Consider the following 27847-nt stretch of genomic DNA (forward strand, 5'->3'; position numbering starts at 1 on the left):
AAATATGTTTAAACATAACGTGTATACATACGCTTAGCAAAGATTCAGAGTAAATAGAGCAGTAATTGTGTCAATAGGTGCTTGATCTTGCAAGAGATGGTGTTGCAATGTTAGATAAAAACTATGCATTCGAGTGAGACAGAAGAAATCAATTAAAGATATCATTATTAACGACATTTTTAATTTGAAATTAAAAAATCAAGTTCGGTCGTCGCGCTAACGATAACTTGTAGCATCTCCTTAAAAAATTTTTAAAGTAAAATAGATAATGAGCAATAAATATAATTAAAAATTAAAGCGATCTCTTAACACAGTTATAGGAATAGTTAAATAATTCGTTGATATGATTATTATTGTATATTCTACTTTTCTGAAAAAACAAATATTCTGCTTTACGCATTCCACGTATGCGTAATGTTTTATTTTAATACATACGTAAGATTTTTTTATTTACACAGAATGTCCCGAAGGTACGTTTAGATGCAACAATGGTCAGTGTTTGCCAGCATACGAATTTTGCAACGCAGTAGTTTCCTGTAGGGACGGCAGCGATGAACCCAAGGCAGCATGCAGAACGCGGAATCGCGGTCGAATCACCGCAAGATACTGTCCATTCAGATGCGACAATGGAAGATGTCGTTCTGATGCGATAACTTGTAGCGGTCGAGATGGATGTGGTGATGGTTCCGATGAGAAACGCTGTAACGTCTGCAGTAAGTACTTTTGTAAAAGAAGAAAGATTTAAGACATGACGAAAAGTGCATTGTAAAGTCTTGGAAGATTTATCTAACATTGTATAAACAAAACAGGACCTTATCGAAACGTTAAATTTAAAGGCTCGCGCAATCTTTCTGAGTGATTTATATTTTCTGTAATTATCTTTTATGTCGTGTCTCTTTTATAGTTATTTTTGTATCGTGTCTCTTTGATTTATAATCAAACGAGACATTCGCAATTTATTAAGAAAAACACTACATGTTAAAATTAAGGTTCTCTTTAGAAAAGTGCCAAAAATTTGTGTCAAAAATTTAGCTTTTGACTTTTCGAAGGCATTCGATGCAGTTAATCATGATCAGCTTCTTGTCAAGCTCAGTTCCCTTGTTCTATCCATTCTTGCCTTAATGAATTCCTTCCTTATAAATTGTTCCCACAAAATCCTGCTATATAATACTTACTCCACTTTCTCTCTTCCCCATGTTGTTCCATCCTCCTCGTGTTAATCTGGAGTGCCTCAAGATTTCATTCTCGGGCCATTATTATTCACGGCGTTTATTGCTGATCTCGCTTCTATCCCATTTACATCTAAACTCTAAATGTATGCTGACAGTGTAGTTCTTTTGCATTTTTCTTCATTTATCCGAAGTCTCTTCCACTTTTATGGCTTTAAACCGTGATCTTCACTTCGTGGCGTAAAAATGATTTCGTCAAATGCTTTACATCTGAATCCTCCCTACTTATTGCAGATATCCTGATCCTCCTTCTTATTACTGTCTCGTCTTCCTTCTTTCAATATCTACATTAATTCTGTACTTTCATAAAAATACTTGACATCTATTTTGATTTCTCGTAATTATTTAATGATGTCATTACAAAGGATGCAAGGACTGCTTTCTTATGCCTCCTTCTATCCTTTTCGTTGCATCCGTTTAACTTCGCAGAAACTCTTTGCATCACAACTTTTTATAATTTTTATATTGTCTTCTTATTCGAATACTCTGAATACAGTATTGTATCATACATTCCGATTCAACGAATGTTTTAGCATATTCAGCGTATACAGAACTTCTGTTTTTTTATAATATCCGGAAAGATGATCATATTTCTCCATTATATCTAAACTCCAGTTGGTTAAAAATCCAACATTTTATTCTCCATCTATATTGTCTATCTTGTTTATCAACTTCTTCGCTCTAACACTCCGCTTTATTTACGTAATCTTCTTCACAACATTCTTCTTCTTCCATTCCCGTTTTATTCCAGATACCCGTTACCACAATTATTTATCCTCTCCATCGTTCCACTTCCATCGTTCTGTCAAATTCAGAGCTTTGTTTTCCTATATGTCAATCAAATACTATAATATGTTACCCTTTTGTATCCGTTTTTCCTCCTTGCTTTTTTTTCGCGATAAAATGGCCAATATTCTGTTATTAATTCATTATTATTAATCTTGTTCTCTTTCTGCACTCTTATTATTATGAATATTATATCTTACATTTTCCTATTATATTGAAAATACTCAATGTATAAGCTTGGTCGTTTAAATACTATTTACTGGCTCAATTGAATATAATTCAAATTAAATATAAATTAATTCCTAATCAAATTAAATACAAATTCAGAGCTATTCGACAGTCTACAATATGACAATATTTTTATATTGTTTGTAACCTTTCAATATAAATATAAATAAACTCTGAAAATGTAATACTAATATATACACAATTAATTAAATTAAATTAAAATAAATTATATAAAGAAATTATGCATTTTTATGATAACTCGATTTACTAAAGAATTTAAAGAATCTTAATGGTCCCTTAATATCTTTGAAACAAACGTGAGAGATACTTCTTTTCTGTTGTTCCCAAATAAATAAATAAATAAATAAAAACAAATAAAGCGTTGCTTACAAACACGGTTTTCTTTCCCTGGAATTTTTATTCTCAACAATTGCAATCTTATTTATGTTATATACATCTTCGAAATATCCAGGATAACCGCGATTCGATGCATCAAAAGGCCTTCGTTAGATCCGTGTGCTTCCTAGAATCTAATACGAAATTACGCTCGCGTGTAATTAGAGCGGGATGCATCGATTACGTTACTATCTTCTACAATAATCTCTACACGCATCCGGAAGAATACAGTAAGAAATTACATAAATGAATGAGTCATAAATGAGCGTATATATCTTGAGATGGAAATAATGCACGCGCGCGATTCGTAAGCATTGTCCATGCAGATTGCTTTTGTGCAGCTGTTTTATGCAACTAAGATAAGAACGACTATTCTTGTAAACAATAGTCACTTATAGCAGGAAATAGTAGAACATTTGTAGGAATAGAAAAAAAAAAAGAAAAGAAAAGGCATTTACGATTATAATAGGGAATTTTTTTAGGGAAAAACTATTAATAATATTTTGATTATTTTATATGACATTTCACATATCAAACAGAAAACATGTTCTTATATATTATATAGTAAAGCATAATTAATTCCCGTAAAAGAATAATGTTTTGCTGAATAATCATTAAGTCATTAAATTAAATTTAAAAAAAAAGTTAACATGTGGAACCAAATAGGAAACTCAATTTTTAATTCGCTTCTCTCAAAATTAATAGTCAAATTCATTGAAAAATACGTGTGATGTCGAACGTTCTTGAATAAATGATCGTAATCCACTTCTTTTCGAACATAGTAATTGCACTCATCACTCGCAGCTTATCATTCTTAGCGTGGGTGCATTGTTCTACATTAATGCTCGCGACAGGACGTCAATTATCAAACTGGCATGTTGCAGGATGCGGAACAACGATCTAATCTCAACCGGCCGATCTTCTCGCCACATCGTCCGTTGATAGAAAAAAGAAAAAGAATGAAAAGAGCAGAAGCAAATTACCAATTGGCTTGTCGATAGGTTTCGTGAAATAAGTGTTCCAGAAGTAGATGGGCGTAAAAGTAAGTGTGACCAAAGATCGTTAAGCCGTATCGCGGTGATTACGACTTTCAACGCTCCGCGATTTTGAGACTGAAAAGACCGTTTTTACTCAAGCCGGGTAGAAACTTCGGCATCCAGAACGAACAGAGGTAGAGTGAATTTTCCGTCGCGCTTCTTGCGCGAGATCTCGCATTAACTCGAATCGGGCCAGTGACCGCCGCCGCGCGTCGCGCCGCTACTGTAGTCGCGATCTCAGAAGGAATGTAGCGCTCATGTAAAAGGCTATTGGAAAAAGGATTGTTATTTGGAACTAATTCTTTAATGTAAATTCATTCGAATATATAAATAAGGTAAAAAAGGTCCTGTTAAATTAAGCATTTTTAAGATACATTAAAAATGATGAAAAATGGCATTTTTTGATAGACCCCATATTTGATTGACTCCAAAAAGTATCGCTTAATTTAATAACATTTTTTTAATCTTATTAATTATATGATTGTATGAATCAATAAAATTACATTAAAGAATTAGTTTTTTTTCTAAATCTCCAAGCAATAAGCTATAATGGTACTTAATCGTCTTTATTTATATAATAATAAGTAAGACAGGTACAGGTTGCACCAAGAGATAACTTCGTCACCCTGCGAAGAATAAAAACATGTACTCAGGTTCTTTTTCAGGATTATCTCTGACAATATTTGATAATAGAACAATAGAATATTGATAGAATACTGTATGTTTGAGGTTCCTATTTTAACAAATAAATTTTTTAACAGACAATATGAGTTAAAATTTAGATACAAGGATATTATGATTGACACTATTTTTTTTTTAATAGATGGATGCTTATAGATTGATTAAAATCATAAGATAAACCCTGAGTATCATTTCATATATCTAACAAATAAATGAAAATGTTGGAAACATTTTCATTAGATCGCTTTAAGACAAAAAATTTCATGTTTTGAATTTTTAATTTCTGTGCTAGTAATATGTCGCATCATATGATTAACACAAAAGACACAATATCGTAAATAAAATGTTATTAAAAATATGTATACTCCCAATAAACACAATGTTACACGAATTGTTAATTCAACAAGATAACACAGTGTATTATATTATAGTTATCTTGTTGAACGCGTAAATGTGACATTGCATGTTACATGTAACATTGTGTTTACATGTAACATTGTGTTTTACTGGGCTGATAGTACCAATATATATTCATTTAAAGAGTAGGTAGTTCAAAATTAAATGTAAAACATATTGCATATATTCAGATTCAATATTATCCAGCAAGATACACCAAACTAAGGATACGTTTTCCATTTTAATCAGGGTTGGTACGAACAGTATCAGACAGTGTGGTTTTTTTAACTTGGTTTTAATCGCCCTAATCAAAATCGATTTTGAGCAAAATTTAGTTTTATTTTTCCCTGCATTACGTTATTAACATACTTTTTAAGCTAGCCGAGCTCAGAGTTAAGGTAGAGAAAGGTTAAAACCAGTTTTGACCACTGGCATTGGCTGAAACAAAACAAAAAAGGAGTGGACATTTGCCAACCCTGGTTTTATTCCCGAAGCACTTTATTTATTAAAATAGATATTAAAAGAATATTTTATAAATGTCAGAAATGTATAAATCATATAAAATTTTTGAGGCAATAAGACTAACAACTAATACTTTTGTAACAAATACTTTTGTACAAGTTTGTATTATTGTCAGTTACTGTTTCGACAGGACATCTGACATGTTTCGTATATTTATTTTGTAATCTATATTGTACGTACCAAAATATGAAATAAAATGTAACTTAATAAATTTTAATAAAATATAAAAATATATTTTATTATCTATGTATCATTATAACAAACTGTCGTTCTGTTCATACGAACTATAAAACTTTTGTATTAAGGAAACATTCACATCAGGTAACAACTCTACGAGTTGAATTAAAAATGAAAGCTTTTAACTTTTTTTTCGCTTTTAGTATAAAGTCCACTGTAGCACCTTTCAATTTTGCGTCTAATATTTTAATCCCATCAAAGGATTTTTGATTCCGTTCTGTAAATTCGGAGATTTTTATTGATTTCAATGTCTCAACAATCATTTCCTTTAAGTAACAAATGCATTTACAGTATATAGTAGCAAGCATAAATAGTGTGAACTTTGTTAGCGGATCATTGATAATTTGTATTGAAAAATGCGGCAACAAAGGTTGTATTATAAATTGTTTCATTACATCAGTGGCCTACTTTACACTATAGAGACCCTCTAATAAAGCTGCATTCCATTGCACATAATGCATCAAAGATATTATTTTACCTTTGTTGTTCCAGAGTGTTAAACAAGAATACATCATCTTATACTTACATTACATCATACTTATATTACATCATGCGCATTATGCGCATTCAACAGAACGCAGCCTCAGAGTCGCGACACGAGTCGATTTGAGCCGATTTTTGTATTTAAAATCGATAACAGAGAGAGAAATATATTGTATCTCTGTCTAACCTTAATATATCTCTAACTTAATCCTAAATCTGCAGTAACGGAACACGTACTTACGTTGTATATGTACACGTGTAAAAAATATGATAGTAAATCAATAGCGATGCATAATATATTTGTAAAATAAATGTATAAACAAATTTTATTTTTTTTACTTTTTACGTATCAGAATATTGTGTATCTTGACACGTGTAAAAGTTATAGAATATGAATAAATTTATTAGATACTAACGAAATTATAAATATTCTAGTGAACTTATTCATTTTCGTAATTTTAACTTCGTTTCAAGATACACAATTAAATCTTTAAATTTTAAAAATAATTTTGTTAAAAAAGAACTGTTAAATTAAACAATTCTTCTCACATGCATTATTTCGACACGTAAATGTAAAGAAATTTATTTGTTAACATCTTTAAAATATTTAATTATTATTGATATTAAAACTAACGCAAATAAGTAAGTAAATGTAGACGGGAATTTTTGAAACAATGATGCATCAATGAATCGCGCGATTTTCTCAAGTCGTGACTCTTATTATAGGATCTCTAATTTACACCATATGTTTAGGCCGCTACAACTAGGTTAATTAAAGATACATACATAAACATACATTAAACAAAGATACGATATGTATAACGGACTATACATATGGTTGATATCGACGCATAAAGATTGCTTTGATTGACCGCGAATAAAAAATAATACAAAATACAAAATAATGAAATTAATATTATTAAATAAAAATTGATTGATTAAGTACACATATGTGAAAATATTAAGTTAAAATGATTTTCCATGCTTATAATAATACTTCTTGTGAATTTATCTGTACAATTTCCAGTTTATACAAGCTGTGCACCAATTATTTGTCTATCTTGAATAGTCTTTAACCGAAGCAGTATTACAAATTAAGTTGACAATTTAATATTATTGATGCTATGATCCAGATTCGAATCTCAGCTAATATTTTTTTACAATAAAATTTACAGGTTTTTAAAGATGCTTTATTACCATCAATATTAAATTGTTTGTGACAATTAATGTGATATTATTATTCGTGAGCAGTATGCATCTCCGCTAACAAAGACCCGCGGTAAAGATGCATTAACACTTAAGAATCACATAAGAAAGAATACAAAGAGCGCAGTATTCGGTCTGTGAGAAGCCTTCAAAATTGAACTTGGGTTCCAAGGTGAATGAAATATGTTTCTGACAGTAAAATTTTATTTAAAATTAAAAATTAATTCATCGGACCTGAAATTTTTCTGAAGGGAAATTATAATTTTGTAAAATATACAGGAAACATTCTCCGAATATGAAACGATGAATAGAACATTTAACGATTATTTGATGTTTTTACATTCTGTAAATATTTCGGAATATTATGGAATATTCTTGGAATATTGTGTTGGGATTTTAGAAACATTTTACATATATTTCAAAAATATTTAGCGTTAACCGGAATAACTTATTTGTTTATCATTATTTTAATTATGAGGAGTTCTATTAGTTTAATTAATAGAATTATAAATCATTTAAATATTCAAAAATATAAAAATTATGACAGCATTCTATACGGTGATTCATCCGATGCTTTTATGCAATCAAATGTTGGCCGTTGTTGTGGTTGATGCTGGTCCCGGATATTCTGCGACTGCGTATCTGGCTTCGCTGGTACTCGTCGATAACAAACCGTACGATATACCTCAGAACGACGTGCACGTGTTGTAGCAGGTACGTATTCTATCCAACAAGGACACTTGAAGACTACACTGGAAATTGTTATTACGTAATAATAATAATAATAATCTAAATTTTTCGGCTTTTAGAATCAGCAGTGAAATTTCAATATTCTTTAGAAAAAAGAAATTTTGTATATTTATAAATTTTTAAATCATGTTTTCCATTTCGTATTTTTGAACCTTCAAGAAAGGTTTTAAATTATTAAATATTATATAAAAAACTCATAAAAAAAAATTGGAAATAATCATGATAGAAGTTATTGATCACACTGCGTATAGTGTTTGAGAGTTAATCTTATCGACAGAAATACCATATCGACAGAAGTGCCATACATACTTTAAGCACTACGTGTGCAGTTTCTGTAGAAGTTAAATTAAGTTAGAGTTTAATTAACTTTTGGCCATAATTCGCTTTTTTTCTTACCACGTTCCGACTTTCAATCCCGGATCATTAGGGCGCATTAGACCGAAAGTAGTTGAGATCTCATTTTTCATTCCGTTAACAGCGAAAATTCGCGGCAGAAATTAACTGGTACCTATTAATATTATTAATGACGCGAATAGAGAATTAATGGACTTTGTATATCTTTTTGTTATTTTACCTTTCTTCTTCATGTTAAATAAAACATGGATGATTAGGATAACATTAGCTTAGATTTCATGTATAACTGCATATGTATAACTGTGATAATGTTAGGGATCGTACAATCCACGAACATGTGTACAATACATAATATGAGGATATCAATACAAAATACGAACATAAAGATGAAGAATTTGCGAGCCCAGTGGGGCTTTATTTCGAGTATGGGTATTCCAAAATTCGTCGGAGATAATCCTGTGCACGAATTGATTTACGCTTGCGCACATACGCACCAATGTGATCCATTGAGGTGCGGGGGAAGTTCCGTTTCTTTCGTTGGTTCGAACCACATAAAAAACTGCTTCCTTTTCGCAGTCGCGATTATTAGCTGGTATATTATAACGCTGCTTCATGATAAGATTTTCTTATCGTTGTCGTAACCAAGATTTCCATTAAAAATTAAGCGAAAATGTTGTAAATATTAATATAAGTAAGAAATAATAATAAATTAGAAATTAATTTCTAATTTATTATTTCCACTTGCAGATTTTCTAATTTATATAAAATTTATTGATTTTTTTTTTTAAATATTGTATCAATTATTTTTTTACATATAAATGATATCGATTTCGCGATATACATATATAGACCATTGACATAAATCAAATCGATTAAAAATGATAGCGACTGCGTCTTTAAATTAAAAATTAAGCGAAAATGTTATAAATTATAAATATTAACTTGTAAAAAAATAATTGACACAATATTTTTCAAAAAAACCAATAAATTTTATATAAATTAGAAAATCTGCAAGCGGAAATACTCAATTGCAAGGTTGTGTTCCGGTGAGAAGTCGCGTGGCGCGCGCATCGCGAATTGGGTTGACAGGCGCAGACCGGCGCGGCGAACGAGTGAAAACACGTTGATGGTCGTCATCGACGACGACGACGACGACGGCGACGACGACGACGACGACGTATGCGCAAATCTCCGTCAGTCAGTGACGGAGTTGCCTGGTTGCAGCGTGGGTGGCACGCGCGCGCGTTGGCCCGGCCAGCTCGATTCGATTAAACTTTGCAGTAGCCCTCGTTCGTCGCGAGCGGGGGTGAGATCTCGTGCTGTAGTTTGTTACATCGAGTATCATTATCTCTTCGTGGCTATACGTCAGAATCGCGTTGCAGGACGCGAAACGGGATAAACGTGACGATTTGTGCTTCTGCATTCAGACATAATCGGAGAACTTACACGGAAGACTTGCTGCTTCCTATTCGTACGACGTCACGCGGGTGCAAGAGGTAATTGAAAGGAACTTCGCGAGGCTGTTTCTCATGACTGTTCGTGCGCGTGTGAATGTTGAGATAAGTGCGCACCGATTGCGTTCCGAGATATCGTCTTTGTGCCGAGAGTATGAATGTGCAATGTGTATCTTCCAAATACGTCGCTGCTATTTAAAAGTTCCGTAGTTTTCAAAATATCAATCTTTGGAAACCTTTCTCTCAATCTTTAATCAAGATTTTCTTCTCATCTGTTCTTTGAATAAATATCAATTTGTGAAGCTTTAAAATAGAAAATAATTATAAAGATAATCAAATTAAATCAGGAACAAATTACTGTTGCACTTACTTGCATTTCTAAAAATTTAATTTATAAAAATTTAAATGATATTCAAGAATTTCATTTAAAGAAAAGAATCAATTTATCCAAAGCTATCTGTATGTAAATAATACGATTTTAATTTGTATGCAAATTGTCCTAGAAAGTTCAATATTGTATAGGAGGTGATGTTATCTGTCATTTTAAAAGTGTTCATACGAACATTTTTCAAATATCCTGTTTTTGAGATTTCCGAGAAAAATATTTATATAAACGCATGCTCCATTTCCGAATGGTTTTTGAGACTAAATGTGCAGTTGCAAAATTACTATTAAAAAGAAGATATTATGTACTTTTTCAAATAATTCATTGTTCAGGTGATACACTTTTTAAAGTTTATAATAAATTTGTGAAAATTTACAATAAATGAACAAATGAAATAAGATAACATTCATTTGTTTGCAAAGTAAAAATATCTTAATTTAAACGACCAAGAGACGAGCAGGTAAAATATTTAAATAAATAAATTATTTGACTATTTAATAAAATAACGACGTACTTACATAATACATAATAAATGCATAAACAAGTTTGGCTCACAGAATCTTTATTAGCTTAAAATTAAACATATAAATGATAAAGAACTTACAAAATTTTAACATATCTTTTTCTTAAACCTCAAAATATGAATAAGAGGTCGAGTTAATAAACCAGATAATAGTCTCCATCCGCATATGATATGGCAATTGAAGATACTTAAACATATCGTGGTCAATGATAAATATACATAGTTAACATCAAAAAATGTAAAATTTCAATAATGAATTTATCGTTTGGTGGCGAAAATTACATTTAGTTCAATGTATAAAGTATGTTGTCAAATGTATAAAATTAATTAATCTAAACAATTACAATTCAGATTAAATAATAAAGAAACAATTGATCATATAAACAAAAATGTTAACAAATTTAGGCAACGTATCGGAAATAAAGATTTAAACTGTCTGTTTTATTTGTCTTATTTATTTATTTTATTTATTTATTTGTTTTATTTAGTCTTTTATTGTGAGTTCCAATAACTGAGCGAAAGACGAATTATATACATCGAAATATATATGATTTTGAAAGTTACGAAAGTGTGTTTAGTAGATAAATACTTTTCGGTTATCTATTATATTGTTTTGTTGGATATCAAAGTATGAATCGTCCAGCGTTCTGCGTCATTTAAGCCCAGTAAAATTCTCTTTATTTCTGTTCCTTTTCGGTTCTAAAACGAGATAGAAAGAGAGTTTTAAGTCTCACTTAAAATTAAAGTAACGTTAGTGCAACGGGTCTTATACAATTAATTATTTATTATTTATATAATTAATTTTTTGTTTGTTTCTTTTTTGTTGTTTTATATTAATTATGTCCATGATCTTTTATGATGTAATGAGTCTTTTATTATTATGTTCGAAATCTAAAATTTTAACATTCTTCCAGTCAAAAGTGTGATCCTTATCATACATTCAAATATAACGGACAATGAATTAGATGGATCTAACTTTATATTGTTAATACATTCTTTTAATCTCGTTTGTTTCTTTGTTCGTCCTACGTATGAACTATCGCCGTTCTTTTTAAGATTAATTAACTATTGCAAACAAATTCAGTTTTATCTATTTTTATAAATTTATTAAGTTTATTAAGAGTACAAAAATCTACTGTGGTTGTAGATTTATTTATTATTGACGCTGCTAAGTCAGAAACCAATTTAAAATAAGGATCCTAAAAATAAAAATCGACGTAAATCGAATGTAATTGGAGAGTAACAGAAACTCCTAGAAAACGAAAATTGGACCAATGAAAAGAAGCATTTATTGAACTCTGATTACTTAATATTTTTAATTTATTAACAAATAAATGTTTTAATTTTCTGTTAATGACGTCAAAAATAAAATCAAATAACTATTGTCTAATAAGATATCAATATACAATTCACTTTTGTTTTTATAAAACGAAAAATGAGACAAAAGAATTGAAGGATCCACTCTAAATTGGTTCCTATAGCATTTCGGTGATTTAAGAAAAACGGTAATTAATGTCCAGGAAAAGTTTCTTTGTGACATCAATTCATATAATTTTGTTATTTTTGACAATCGAAGAAGAATTCTGAAAATTAACAATGATTTTCTTCTAATTCGATAAAATAGTAGATTCAGTAAATTTTAATCGGTCATGGTAACCATCAAACCTTTCAAGAATATTATTCACTTGGGAACAACAAACAATGATAGATGTTATCGACATAATGAAAATAGATAGGCAACTCTAATGTACTTAAAATTCTTTCCTTCCTTGCGTAATAATATCTGTAATAATTAGCGGAAGAATCCATAGGAGTATTATAGGATTGTTTATAAATTACATTATTAAAAATAAAGTAGATGATAGTACAAATTTAATTGTAGATATAAATTTATCTTTTGATAATTTATTGTCTTGGTCTGATTTATTAATTTGACCTTTCATTAGTTTATATTTTTAGGTTTTAATGTGTTAAGATTTTGTAAAGTTTTTTATCGTTTAATTATGAATTGATGAAGAAACTCACTCTGTATTGATGAAGAAGCCAAAACATATTTATGGATTTATGTATTATGTATGCTATTTAATTATATAAATAGAGTTAAATAATTCTTGTTTAAATATCTTATATTTGCTCGTTTCCTGACGGTCGTTTAAATTAGGATATTTTTTGCATTTTTCTGTCAAAAAAACAGGACGCATATTCATATGAATATTTTTGCTTGTAATTATCATCTCTTGTTATCAGAATATATTGACTTTTCCTCTTGAAATACCTTGAAAATTAGAATCATTCTATATTATTATGCGGAATTAAATTTTGATGTATTCTGCCAATTTTAGTAGCTTCTTTACTTTCTCGCAATGTTCTATAAAAATACGCTAAATACGCAAGACCATTTATTTACCTACGTAAACCTATTTTGTTCCTTGATTCTATAAAACAGATTAATGTCACGTTTTACATTTTAACTTTTGTCGACTAGTGTATCACGCAGTGCAATCCGCATCATTCAACGTCCATATTCAATTATACATACACCTACGCTTCTTACCGAGGAGATAAGAGGGGATTTATTCTTTTATCTTACCATCCGCTCTCTGTTTATGAAGTATGATATTATATCAAAAGAATGTTATCTTCATTTCAAGGCCTTTTATTTTTATTATATATGGAATATAATCAAATGAGGGGAGGGGGAATTTTTTATCTCATAAGATAAAATGATGATTTCATAAGATAAAATGAAATCTCATATGGATATCTCATTTTATTTTATGCATTTTATTTTATGCATATCTTAAAAGATATGGCGAATCAGTCAGAAATTGTTTAAACGATGTTCGATCTCTTACTTGAGGATTTCTAGAATAAATTATAAATTACAATGATATTTTTATTACTCAGATAATCCGATATTTGAAACAATATTATTGCTATCCAATAATTTAATATTTAAAATAATATTCATTCTTCTCTTATGCATGATCTATCATTCTATTTTATGCAAGTCTTGAAAAATATGATAGAATCAAATATCATGATCTCCAATCTCTTACTTAAGTTTTCTAGTTTATTCTAATTATTTAAAAAAATTTTTTTGTTCTTTCGAGCACACTAAATATTAGGCTTGGTCTACAATATATGGAGTAAACTTGATATAATAAGTAAGAGTAAGAAATTGATCCAATCACGATTATTCTTCTTACATTCGATTGTGATTGATCAATTTCTTACTCTCACTTTTTATACCAGTCTTACTCCGTATGTAGACTAGGCCTTTATACATAATAATAAAGCCTATATTTAACTCGTATATTGAGTAACATCTGCATTATGTAAATATTCATTCAGTCTCTCGATAAATTATTTTTATCTTGTCATGTATAAACGAATAAGCGGAAAGCGCAATCAAATTCATACATTGACTTACACGGCACTCTTAGAATCTTTTTTCGACAATTTTAATTAAGGCTAACAGACGGTTAACTCGCAGTGTAATAGTTATCATAGAAGAAGAAGAGAGAAGAGAAGATGTGATACACTGAACTGATGTTAATATTGGTACTACTAGGAGTTAACTATCGGTTAACTTTAACCGAAATTAGTGAAAGAGATCCTTAATCAAATTTAATAACATTCGTAACTAGAAAAGTGGCCACAGTTATTCTATTTTTTAGAGAAATAGTTGTGATTGGATAATTTCATAATTATGGATGTTATTAAATCCGATTAAGGCTGTGTAAATCTATAATAAAAATAAAAATTGCAAAGTGAAATAAGATATTTTTCTTAAGTACAATCTTAAGATGTTATATAAATCAATCATCGAGCCAATCACAGAATAGTATTAGATAATTTGATGAACTTGATTCAATTAGAATCTGATTACTTAAAAGTAACATATACGGACAATGTAATTTCACATTAATTTATAATAAGATTAAATACCTTAATATATCGAAAGTTTCATGATAGATTTTTAGCTCTGTTAAAACAACATTTCAATTTGGAAATCTGTAATTCCAATGGATTGACAAACTAATTTGCATTATTCGTAATTTATTGCTGAAAAGGACTACAAAGTGAATCGAAACGTCCAATTTGAAAAATTTGAAGATGTTATCTTGCCATTAATGCAATAAAGGTTTTTATACGATTCTGAACACATCATAATCTGTGTTGCACTTTCATTAGCTCTTTAATTATCGCTACTAAAGTTAAGTTGAAAGCAAAAGAAAATATAATATTCGTTGAACAAAGGAATAATCATCTTTGATAAGTAAATATAATATCCTATTTTTGCAACGACATTAACAACACTCGATTTCAGAACAAGGCTCATCATCGAATCAAAGTACGGCGGCTGCTCGATGATCGTCTTCTCTTGTCAAGAGGACGAAGAAGCCGAGGACGAAGACAACAATAATTCACGGAAAGACGGATGTTTATGCAATTGGCGATGTTATGCAAGAGACTTAGGAGACAAGTGGCGAACAGTTGAGATGTCCTTCATAAGGGTAAATCAATTGTGAAATATAACGAAATTCATAGAAGTGCGATGCGACTCGTAATGATGCAGAAACACTTTTGATTTCCTGTGACTCTGAGAAAGGCATGACCACGACAGCATAATGTGGAAGGCGAAATGGTTACGTTTCACCGAATGCTTCTGCCGAAGGTCCGGCCTCGTTCTGATTTTACCGTGTCTGATCATTATCATCCTTTATCTCGTTTCCGACGACGAATACGAATACGACGTTTTACAGTATCCATCCTTCAAATCGTATAACATCGCTGAAGGTGAGTCTCATTTCCTTGTATTGTTTTACCTCCTCATCATTTGAGTATACTGACATGCATTTTCATAATATTATTATATAATATTAATATAAAATATTTAATATTATAATTATTATATCATTAAACTGTCGTGTGTTATGCTGTTTATTGTCTAATGCAGTTTGATGTAAGTTTAATGATATATTATGTTAATATTTTTATATATATTCTACAAAAATTTTATATTACTTTTTATATATAGTGTTTCATTTTAATCGACGCATTTGAATTTCTCCGGGACAATGCAAGATATTGAAATCTTATTTTTACGATATGTATGTGGTATTCTATTTTTACTATTTTATGTTATGTGGTATCGAAGGGGACATATTTTGCTTAATAAGATTAAACTTTGAAATGGAAGTAGATTAAATGAAGGTCAAATTCATTCTTATAAATGACAACTTAATTTTTTAAAACACCTTTGTAGTAGCCATCTCTCATTACGAGTTCAACGCGTTATGACTCAAGAACATCGAAAATCAAATGGTTAATTAAATGTGAACTTACAATAATCGCCCTCATATATATATTCGAACTATTGTCCCTGAAAGTAGAAGGCAATACAATCTGAATGCATCTAAATAATCACGACACATTTGATAGAGTTGTCGGCGAAATGTTACTAATGATACGCAACAGTGTCACTGCTGAATCAGTAGTACTACTAGTATTTAATACTATTACAATACTGTCAATGCTAGTATGTATACTATTAGATTTAGTAATGTTACTATTGCAGTAATATGTTATTATTAGCTCCAATAGTAGTATTAATTAATATTCAGTACTACTGCAATAATAAGTGCTACTATTGTCACTACTGTAAATACTATTTGTATTTCGCTATTACAATAGTGCTGAACTAATAATATTCATTGTAGTAGTGATACTATTAATATTTATTACTACTGCAGTAATCTTGTTATATTATGTTATGTATGACACTTGTGCAATGTAATTTATTATAAAAATATAATTTATTATAAAAAATTCAGAGAAAAATTTAGTACTTAAAAATCAATATCAGCAATTGATATCGATAAATTCTCTCTTCGATATTTGTAAAATTTACAAATTAATGAAGTAAAGTTCTCATGTCATTAATCGTCAATTCTTAAGTAAATAAGAGTAAAATAAATTAATAAACCTATAAAATAAGTAATAAACCTATATATATATATATATATCCCTTAACCATTTATTTTAATCAAGTATGCTGTAAACTAAATAGACGATCAATGACATGAGAACTTTACTTTATTAATTTGTAAATATTTTATATATGGTATATTTTTGAGTATATACCCGAAACACAGATGTTTGTTTCAAATTTTCGTAGAATGTCAATGTACATTCAACGATATTTTTAATATCTTAAATGTTTTCATAGATGTATTATACATAGATACTTTCATTTTTAGTGAAATCGTTGCTTATTTGTTATAACAAAATGCGCACTATATTATTGAAGTCTGAAGCCTAAGGTGAAATTATATTGAATTATGTTTGGCGATAGGCATGGTGGATGGTTATCTCGTATGGAATCCGAAATGTCATATGCTGTCCAAAAAACCTTTGGATCCGTCCATCGCGAAATTCGTGAGGAAGGAAAAATTGGAGAAATGTCCGAACGATCGTGTCCTTTCGCAAATTTCAAGGGATCTTAACGGCAGCGTATTTCTTTCTCTCGATCCTGCCATAAAAACCATGCATAGCGACGTTGTCTGCTGCTGGTCGCCCGTAATCAGGCCCAAAGTGGATAGGCCCAAGAAGGACAACTACGACTCTACGATATCGTAAGATTTATCATCGTCACTCTTTGCATTGAAAGTTCCAGTGTCATCTTAAGACATTCAGGTGCATTTAATCTGCTGAAAAAAGAATTAAGTGGCAAGAATTAGTTTGTTTATTTATTCACGATATAAAAAAAAATAATATAAAAAAATTGTACCTGAAGAGATCGAAGTCGCAAGCTATTTGGCCTATACGATTAGAATTTTTCCTGGAAAACATTTGCCGATCCTTTCTTCCTAATAGAGTCAAGCAGTGCGAGAACTTCACCGGACAAGTGATGCTTCCGCGCGAAATGGAGGTGGCGTACGTATCATGCAAGGTGAAGGCAAAATCGAAGCCCAAAGCGAAGATGAAGAACACGAAGCTGTCAACTAATACGGTATATGAGAACGTTCATGCAATCTTGAACCCGGAGAAAGTACGCGAACGTATAGATCACAATGGCAGCCAGCCCGGAAACTTTTCAAGAAAGTTAAGCGTGCTCGTCCTCGGCATCGACAGCGTCAGTCGGCTAAATTTCTATCGAGCTATGCCGAAAACCGAGAGATATCTGCGCGAGACTGGCTGGATTGGTCTAAAAGGCTATAATAAAATCGGCGACAATACGTTTCCGAATCTGATGGCGATTTTGACCGGTCAGACACCACAACAAGCATATTCTCGGTGCAAGCCGACAGTGGCTTACAAACTCGATAACTGCCCTTTTCTTTGGCACAACTTCCGTAATGCTGGCTACATCACGGCCTATGGTGAGGACGAGACTATCCTCAACACATTTAACTACCTCAAGGTTGGCTTTGTCGAGCCGCCTACGGATTACTACTTGAGACCCTATATGCTAGCCAGCGAGAAACTTCTTAAAATCAAGAAAAGGTAACGAATTAACTATTATCGTCCAAAGAGCAGTATAATCTTTTTGCTGATTGATGAAATTTTCGTTCGTGCTGTTTGCAGATTCAACATGAAATATTGTACTGGTCCCAAATTAAGCTTCGACCGGATCTTCGATTACGCTGTAAACTTTGCCCAAACCTTTGTCGGCATGCCATATTTCGGATTCTTCTGGACAAACACGATTAGTCATGACAATATGAATGGCATTTCTTCGATGGACACTCGTGTGTTGAAGAAATTCGAGTTTCTAGAACAGGAGGGAATACTGAACGACTCGATGATAATCTTCCTGAGCGATCATGGTATGCGCTGGGGCGAATTTCGCAACACCTTCGTCGGTTGGTACGAAGAGAGGTTACCGTACATTTACATCTGGTTACCCGAATGGTTCCGTCAGAAGAATCCCGAGGCCCAACGAGCTCTTGCGGTGAATCAGAATCGACTCACCTCGCCGTTCGATCTCTACGAAACGCTACGGGATGTTCTCGTCATCGGAGGTGGTGATGCTGATTCCAGTCCAGGATGTTCCACCTGCCAGTCCCTTTTCGCGCCAGTCCCTAGAGAGAGAGGCTGTCAAGATGCAGGTGTGGTTTATCATTGGTGCACTTGCACGGCTTTCAAGTCGATTAACGTCAATGACAGAATCGCCAACGGTGGCGTGCAGAAGTTCCTGGATCATATTGAGAGTATCGTAAAAAATTACAAAGACAAAAAGGGCCGACGACTATGCGCGCAGCTCAAGCTAAAGAAGGTGCACCGAGTGGATCAGGTGATCGACTTCGGCACGGATAATCTGTCCAGCATTACATATTTCTACATGATTCAGACAGCTCCCGGGAACGGTAATTTCGAGGTAACCATCAGGTATCACGGTGATGGCAATTATACTCTATCTGATAGCGAAGTCAGCAGAATCAATCCTTACGCCATGAGCGCCAGGTGTTTAAATCGCGGCATGAAACAGTATTGTCACTGTGTAAAGTAAACATGAATTCACCAAAATTTGACTTTATACGCATTGTTACACAATTTTGTTGTACTTCATTAACATTTCGTTGAATCCGATCGAAAAAAGTTAACTTTTTTAAGTTAGAAAGCTAACTTTTGAAAAAACGCTATTCCTTGAAAATATGTGAAAAATATTCAGACGTTACTTTAAATAACTTTTCTGAAACGTAAAACCTTGCGATGCATTTGCATTGCGATGGTGTTGCAACAAATTTTCAAGTTTTATTTTTGTGTTAAATTGTACTTTACACGTGTTTTTTCCATACACGATGAACTTAATTACTTTAGTAAATATAACTATTGCGTAATCTTGAATCGATTTTTGTGAAAATATGTGAGGCATAGTTCTACTGATTTGTTTCATACATATCGAACACAAAGGTTGATTGCCTCATCTCAAGGAATTAGGGACCTGAGTGTGGATATTTGTTCGTTTATCAAGAATAGCTGAGACTAGAATTTTCTAAAGCCTTAATTTAACATTTAAATAATAAGTGATAATATATAGTCAACATCAATGAGTTAAATTCATTGATCTTTCTAAATATGTAAAATTATTATTAACGAATGGAAATTAAATATAAGCTAAGTGCCAAAAATTAAGTGACAAGAAACTATGATGTTGCATACGTTTAAATTTATAAAAAAGTATGCTACTAAAGATATTTAAAATGTTATATATGCAATTCTAGATAAATTTTTGACAGTTAGCTGATATTTGTATTTCCACTTTCCACTATTACATGTATGTGTAGTTTAACAACGAAGATATAATATAATTATGAGAGAACGAGTATTGTGTGAAAAAAAGTTAAATTTGATACTTGGTAATTTCGTACATTAATAGTAAAGTTATCGTACATATCTTATCAGAGGGTGTTCATCATACGGAATAATTTTTTTCCATGCATTGTTGCACCACGATTTATTGCGAATGTACGACACAATGTTCGTTTGAATCGATGTACATTAAAACTGCATGAAGTGCGATATAAGTAAGTGAAAGACATAAAAACGTATCTAAAGAACGAAGAGAGAATCGAATATACTTTCGTGGTAACGTTGCAATGACGTATGATGCTCGTCTTTTCTTATGAATATGTATCACAAGGCACATTAGTCGTAGTTTATAAGTAATGCGTGTGCCTGTCTTACAAGTGCCAAATATGTTCTGTGCTAGATTTGAAATCGTAGACCTTATAATATGTATGGACTAACAATACAAGCAAAATCGTATCTATATTTCTCTTTCTAAAAATGCCTGAAAATATTCCTAACAGTAAAAGTTGCAGCAATATTGCTGCAAGTTTTGTGCTGTCGGAATACGTTTCGCGCATGCTTAATATATTTATTATACATTCGATATTTCATTAAGATTATCTCTTCAGATAAGATTTTAGTTTCATTTAGTTTCATATTTTTTAATTATTTCCATTTTACATTTTCAAAGGACTCTACACAACCAACACTAAATATTTTTGAAATATTTATGAAATGTAAAAGCAACATTCAAATATTAAAAATTCCATTTATATATCGTTATATATTTCAAGAATGTTTCATATCATTTCATATCATTTCCTCAAAATTTTTATTTTTCCAGAAATTTCAAGTATAATTCGTGAACTACTTTTTAAATAAAATTGTACTATGAAGAACACATTTCATGTGTTTTCACCGTGAATCCTAATGTTGAAGCTCGCTCACAGGCGATCTGCTGCGATCCTTATATTCTGTCTCAAGTGATTCTTGTATATAGTCCGAGAAGCTGCGTGAAAAACTCGTGACTATTTTATAAAATCTAGATTTTTTAATATTTAGTTGTATTTAGGATAAAAATCAAAATGTTAAAATCAGATCAGGTATTAGAACTCTGGTGTTGGCACTCCTTCAAAAACTAAAATAGGCACTGATCAGTCCATAATACTTACAAGGTTTATGATTAAAACAAACTTTTCTTTTTATTTCCTACACCGATATGATCGTCATAGATTATGTTATTTTATATACATTACAGTTTATGCGAATGCATAAATGGGAACCAAAATATTATGTTTGCGTGATAATGAGAATGAGAAAGCCGGACTAATAAATTTATAACATTTTAGACCTACCAAATAATATCTTAGAGACAAGTTTTTTGGAAATTTTTTTCTCAACAGAAATATTGAGAGAAATTTGTCAAACTTTTCAGTTTCGCAAAATTGCAAATTTATCAAAAGATTTATTTCTAAAATATTCTTTGGAGGCCTAAGATATAATTTACAGAAATAAGAATCCAAGCCAATGTGAGCCAATATAAGTTAATCGCATATAGAATCCATATATCTGAGACAAAAAATTCTTTACAGACATTTCAACTCTTGCGTCACCTTCAGTGTGAAATTGAATAAACAGTTATATATGTAATAGTTGTTTATCAAAATGGAACATACAATATAAAAGTCGCTTTTAATCCGAATAATAATAAAAATACTGCATATTTGTCAACTATGCGGTAAATAGTTCATGATTAATATAATATTTTTAGTAGTTTTGATAATTTTATACTACATATTTCAACAATTATCCGTTTTATTTGTTTTATAACAATCATCCTCCTTAATATTAAAGATGAATAGTTAAACTTTTAAAACAACATGTGTTTTCACATATGGGAAAATGATTAATCCTATAATTAAAATCTGCAAATGTGAGAAATTTATACAAGTAGACGTTTCTTGCTTGGATTCTCTTATTCCTGTGATTTATTCTTCGGAGTCTTTTATGAAGATTAAGATAATCTATTTCTTTACAAAGTATAAGAGTCGTTCTCGCGTTTAAGAATGGAATTTTACGTGTAAGCTGAAAATAAAGGCCAATAAAATATTTGACTATATTTTACTACGACGTTATGTACGCTTTATTCTAAAGCAGTATAAGAACATAAGTCTTAATCTAATTAAAAAATGTAATTAACGAGAGCATTTCGGGATTATTTGGAGATTGTCTCTATGGGATCTCCGTCGAGTATTAGCCAAGCAAATTAAACAATATTCCTTAAATGGCAGAAATAGAATCTAGTTAAGTATTTAGATAAGCATCACATTCTTCGAGCGTACGTTCTTACAAGATTCCAGTGTCAAAAACAAACGCTAACTTCGCTATCGTAAGTTATTTGACAATTATCTGAGTAGATACGAATGAAATTATTAACTCAAAAATTATTTGTAAATATTTGCGTATACGCCTTTAAGAATAGCGTTTTCTATAATCATTAAATTATTATTATCGTCGTATTATATAGAAGCATTTCTTGCTTCGCTCTTTTCATTTTTTCTTCTGAAAATAAAATTTCATAGAGTTCAATCTGATATAGCGTGATTCATTACTAACAATTAACAATCATCATTGCAGTATCCAATTATCAGTCTCTCTGTGTGTGTGTGTGTGTGTGTGTGTGTGTGTGCGCGCGCGCGCGCGCGCGTGTGTGTGTGTGTACATAAATTTTTTCTACTTTTTTAAATGTTAATTAATTTTTGTATAAGCAATGTAATTTTTTTGTTATTTTCGATTAAACTGATATATGTAAAATCAAAAATTTTTTAAATCGCGTCGATCATGGATAAATTAACTTGATAAATTATAATAATGTGTGTTTTTTAAGTTCTTCTTCATTTGTTTTTTAATTAAACAATTAAATTTATACAGGAAAGTTAACGGCATTCTGACATTTCCTAAAAAGTCATCCTCTTATTTCTTGGAAATTATCATATTTTGTTAATTACTGATAAAAACAATCTTGAGATAATTAATAAAAGTCCATAATTTATATACTTGTATCTTGTATCTATAATTAACTAAAAATGAATTCTTACAAATGTGAAAACAAAATAGTTATTTTCTTTTGTAACTTGCGCAGTTTAAATAATAGTAGCTATATTATTGATGATATTATATTGTTTTACGTGCTTGTAGTTTCCTAAATTGTTTTCATTTATCCTAAATTAGTTTCATTTATCCTAAATTAGTTTTCATTTATATATTTTTCTTTTTCATATTTTTATGAAAAATATGAAATATAAATAGGGAGGGGGGGTTTCAAATATAAATAGGGATGCAGCATAAACTGGCATATCTGTTTGTAAGATAGATCATAAGCTAACTTAATTTTTATCGTGTTGCGTTAGTATCAAATAGTTCTATCGGAGTTAAAAGCAATCGTGATAAATTGCGCTATAAACGCATTTATAGATAATATGTGACATTACTGCCTATTGTGTCAGTTTTGGGGTCTATGTTGTCAGGTGCTCATTTTTGCTGAGTTTAATGAAAAAGTGAATTACTAATTACTGAAAATTTGCAAAAGATGTGCAAGAATGTTAATCTTTTTTTCAAAAGAATGTTAAATATCATTAAAATAGTCATATTCTTTTGACATTAAATTTCAATTATTTTGAAGAAATCTGATTACGCTGGAATTTTTTGGATTGTAACATCGTTTCAGAGTTCAAGAATTTATAAAAAACACTTAGGCCGGTAGTTTGAAGTAATTTTTTACTGTAATTGATTAACATTGTCAAAAATTATTTCCGATTTTTTTCATTTTTAATTCATTATCAGTGAAAGTTTTTGTAAATTAATTTGTAGTAAATTTCAACATGTAGATCAATAATTTATTTTCTTCGATTCTTCTGTTTGTAAAAGAAAAATTAATTACAATTGCAATAAATAAAAATCGACCAATATGTAAATAACACAAATGAGCGAAAAAAGCCTTATTTAATCAAAGCTGACTTTTGTGCTTAATAATATTTTTCTGTAAAATTACACTGTTCAAAAAAATTAGGGGATCATTTTTTCTCAGTAAATTTTTTGCTCATTTTTAAATTGTAATTATTCAGCGAATAATTAATGTAAAGAAAGATTAAAAAAAGGATTTTACAGGATAAACTCTCTACTAAAGACTGCTTTTGTTCAATTTTTATTCAAAGGCATGATCAGCTTTGAATAAGAATGTATTTAAGATATTTAAAATTTTGAAATTTGTATAATTTTCTACGATTAACAAAAAAAATCAACATAACATCTCAAAAGTATGGACTTTTAACTTATTTATGTTAATATAATATACTTATTTATGTTAATATAATAATGCAGATGCTTACTTTGCTATCATTAATCAGCTTCGTTAACCGAGAATGAATTAATTTGATGGGACATCTTCGTTGGAGCGCCAAGTACGAGCGGATATGTATCTTTCTCTTCTTGTTTGTTCCGATGATGCAATTAGACTGCTCGTGGATCCATGTTTTGGTGTGCCGAATAGTATCACGGTGATCGAATGTCGGTGTTCATGTTTGATGTTAGAGCTTCTTCGTGCTAAATACGAGTCGAGGATCTTAATGCCTTCATACAAATTGTCCACATCGCAGCTGGAGTGTCGACGATCATTATGATATAATCGATGATTTTGAGTAATGCAAGACATGCGCTTTGGTGTATCATTCGGCGTGTTTGCTCTTGTTCTAGGACTAATATGTCCGATACTGCTGGCTGTTTCCGACGCAATCTCAAAATTGTCTTGCAGCTTGTTACAACAATTGTTAATCGTTGAAATCTTATTAACACAGTTATCATAGGAGAACTTTTTGGAGGAACAATGCAAAGTGTTACAAGGCGACAAAGTGACTGTTAAATTGGTGCTATGATAAAATGGTTTTGTCAATTTGGAACCTTTAACAACAGCATTTTTCGAAACAAAAAGATCTTCTTCTTGATGTTCCTCGATTTTCCTCACGAAAGAAGGCACGATTGGTATTTGATTGCGTTCTGATTCCGATATCTGATAATTTTCGCTTCTCATAGAAGTTGATGGATTATCAACTAAAAGATCTTGTAAGTTGGAGCAACTAATAGCACAGCTACACGCGCCCTCGCAGGAGCAACTAGTATTCCTTCCATCCAAACTATCAGCCCTTTAATTAAATAATTTAATATGAGCAACAATTAGGCCGGAATCAAACTATGCATTGAAAATTGAGATTAAAGATTAAAGATTGAAATTTCACCAACGAGGACAAAGAAATTTTAGTTCCTTTTGTTCTGATTGAAAACTTCAATCTTTTAATCTTTAATTATTCTTCAATACGTAGTCTGATTCCGGCCTTAGAGAAATAATATGATAAATAGATAAGCTAGATCGATTCTAAGCCATTATGTGTTACACACATAATGTGTATATGTATATGTGGGGAGGCTTAAGGGAGGAGGGAAGTGCGTCACAAAGGCTGAGTTCAAGGATTAAGAAATTGAGCAAATCGCTAAATGTGCAGGAAACGGAGATTTTACTCTTTCTCGAACCCAACGTCTATAACACGTATTCCCTCTTTCTTGATCTTCATACATTTAGAATCAGCCTAAATTATTTACTATGATATATATGATATACATATATATAAAAATCATGAAATTACTTATTAATGAGCTCTTCATAATCCTCTTCTGAAACATGTTCGTTATTCTCTTGCAATGCTATCGTAGTATCTTCTTCAACAACTTCACGTACAATCCGATCTTTTGAGGGATTTTGAAATTGTTGATTCGCTTGATTGCTACCTGAAGCAATACAATCCTGATGTGTATCAAGAGTCTCGGCGTTCATGAATAAGGATGGACCATTAGAAGATGGACGATTGCGAGAGGAGGCCTGAGGATATTGTGCGCTGCATCGGAGCCGAACAGGACAAATTTGTTTCATCGACGTCGATAAATTAGCTATGTTTCTCAATATAGTTCCTGGTGGTGTGATATACGGAGGCGGTGGACTTTCTGGTATACATAGCGCACGTTGGTTGTTTTCCGATGTTATTGAAGTCGTTTGGTTGCTACAATCGTTGCTCGAGTCCTCCATGACCAAATAAGTAGAAGAATTTACAATCTCGTGCCTTTAATTGCAAAATTTAAAACTGAATTTTTAAAAACTGTAGGTATAGTTTTGCAAAAATGAAAATTTGATTACACTATTTAACAAAACATGGCCTTTTGCTAGCAAAATAAAATCAAATTTAGATAATCGTGCAAAAGCAAAAGAAAAAAATAGAAAAAAGAAAGAATAAAGAATAAATGAAGAAAGAATGGAATCGCGAAAGCAACAAGTTGGATAAGATATTAGAAACGTTATAAAAATATAAAAGTATACATACAATAAAAGTTTTTTTGTGTTTTGATAAAAATGAAGAAAAAGAGAACAATTCCTAATGATCTGGACTTTGACCATATGTTGTCAATGTCACGACCCAGAGTGACTTTCAAGAGATTTTAGTCGTCGCTTGTTAATTAAAAAATTATTAACAAAATAATATTCATTAATAAAACGTAACTTTAGGACATGATCCTGTTCCGCTGAAACATTCTCTGTTTTAAAAACACAAATTATTTTTTCATATAAGTTTTGTATATTTTAAAATAGAAAATATTTTATTATGTATAATTTATATCTCTCTTATTCTTTTTACAGGGATTGAAGTTTAAATCTAATATATTTGTTTAATGATCACTGTAACTATAATACTTTTGAGGCTTTTACGGGTACTTCATATTCGATCCATTTTCAAGTTCTCAAGAAAGATCAGAGAAATCTTGAGAAATCCTAAAGAACGAAGGCCTTCACTAAGTGCAGGAGTACATAAAATATTTTGCTCTTGCGGGAAAGTATCTATACATCGGTGAAACTGGGAAAATAATCAATGTGTGTACATGAAGGAACATCAACGAGATGTCAGATTGAAATATGTCACACAATCAGCAGAACACAGCATTGAGTCAGAGCACCAAATACTATTTGGCAAAACAACTAGCTACAATGGCATCATATTTTCCAAGGAAGTACAAGGAAACTGTAGAAATACAGAAACAAATAACTTAAACAGAGACATGCGCTATAACATAAGTAAAATATGGAAAATCGCAATTTCTCCTCTCTCCTCTTCTCAAACACCCCTAGAAAAGGGACTTTCCACAAAAAAGCAGAGTCTGCTCCCCATCTCTCCCCCCCCTGCTTAGAAGAAATAATGCTGAAATATGTACTTTATGTTCAAAAATCCATTCATAAAGATTATTTTTTCTTTTGTTCATAACATTTTTATGAATAGTAAGCGATGAATAGTAAGCGAAAAAGGTCAATGACCTTGATCTCCTTGAAAGTCAAAGTCAGGTCAAGATCACTCGGAGATCATTTAGGGCTCTGTGTAGAAGGAGAACATTTATCAAACATTTCTTTAAATCAAAGAAACATTTCTCTGGGTGTCATATTTTGGTATACCATTTTGGAACCATATTTAGCACTCAAAGAACTATGGAAAATGATTATCTTTGTTCTTATGCATTTCTTTGTTGAATAATTGAATGTTATCAGAATTTTGTTTTTAAAGTTATCTATAAAAAATTATTTTAAATTATTTAATAAAAAGCTAAAAAGTCTGATCAACCAAAACATATATATAATAATTATCTATCTATTTAATACGACTGATAGAAAATCTATGTCATATAATAGAACATCGAGACTCACTTGTGATGCAATTAAAGATATAGAAAATTTAAAGATATAGAAAAAATACGTAAACATATTTTTAAATTTAATTAAAAATATGTTTACG

At 30.9% G+C, this 27847-nt stretch overlaps 3 protein-coding genes across 7 annotated transcripts in view; 2 read left to right on the plus strand and 1 right to left on the minus strand.

The window, feature by feature from the left end:
* Window positions 1-3939, plus strand: part of LOC108688729 — a 19640-nt gene extending 15701 nt beyond the window's left edge. The window contains exons 7-8 of one of the 2 annotated variants that reach the window (XM_018195088.1): window positions 459-713; window positions 2717-2889. In XM_018195088.1, the coding sequence (XP_018050577.1) occupies window positions 459-713; window positions 2717-2889 (428 nt within the window). Of the gene's footprint in view, window positions 1-401; window positions 714-2716; window positions 2890-3523 lie in introns of those variants that run through there. The other variant, XR_001931803.1, reaches the window with a different exon arrangement.
* A 5611-nt stretch (window positions 3940-9550) lies between these two features.
* LOC108688679 lies at window positions 9551-19234 on the plus strand. 4 transcript variants are annotated; one of them, XM_018195015.1, is made up of 6 exons: window positions 9551-9801; window positions 15001-15187; window positions 15283-15470; window positions 17029-17308; window positions 17550-18179; window positions 18261-19234. In XM_018195015.1, exons 3-6 carry the CDS (start codon window positions 15302-15304, stop codon window positions 19183-19185), a joined length of 2004 nt encoding a protein of 667 aa, XP_018050504.1. In that variant the 5' UTR covers window positions 9551-9801; window positions 15001-15187; window positions 15283-15301; the 3' UTR covers window positions 19186-19234. The 4 variants fall into 4 exon arrangements, with proteins under 4 accessions (XP_018050504.1, XP_018050503.1, XP_018050505.1 ...); XM_018195014.1 differs by having other exon boundaries at window positions 15001-15470; XM_018195016.1 differs by lacking the exon at window positions 9551-9801 and adding an exon at window positions 9825-9960 and having other exon boundaries at window positions 15001-15470.
* Window positions 19235-24393: 5159 nt separating this feature from the next.
* The window catches only part of LOC108688656, an 11181-nt gene continuing 7727 nt past the window's right edge, over window positions 24394-27847 (minus strand). The window contains exons 10-11 of the mRNA XM_018194988.1: window positions 25664-26134; window positions 24394-25156 (exon numbers count right to left, since the gene is read on the minus strand). Coding sequence (XP_018050477.1) covers window positions 24394-25156; window positions 25664-26134 — 1234 coding nt within the window. The remainder of the gene's footprint in view (window positions 25157-25663; window positions 26135-27847) is intronic.

Source organism: Atta colombica, unplaced genomic scaffold (genome assembly GCF_001594045.1).
Source record: "Atta colombica isolate Treedump-2 unplaced genomic scaffold, Acol1.0 scaffold238, whole genome shotgun sequence".
NCBI lineage: Eukaryota > Metazoa > Arthropoda > Insecta > Hymenoptera > Formicidae > Atta > Atta colombica.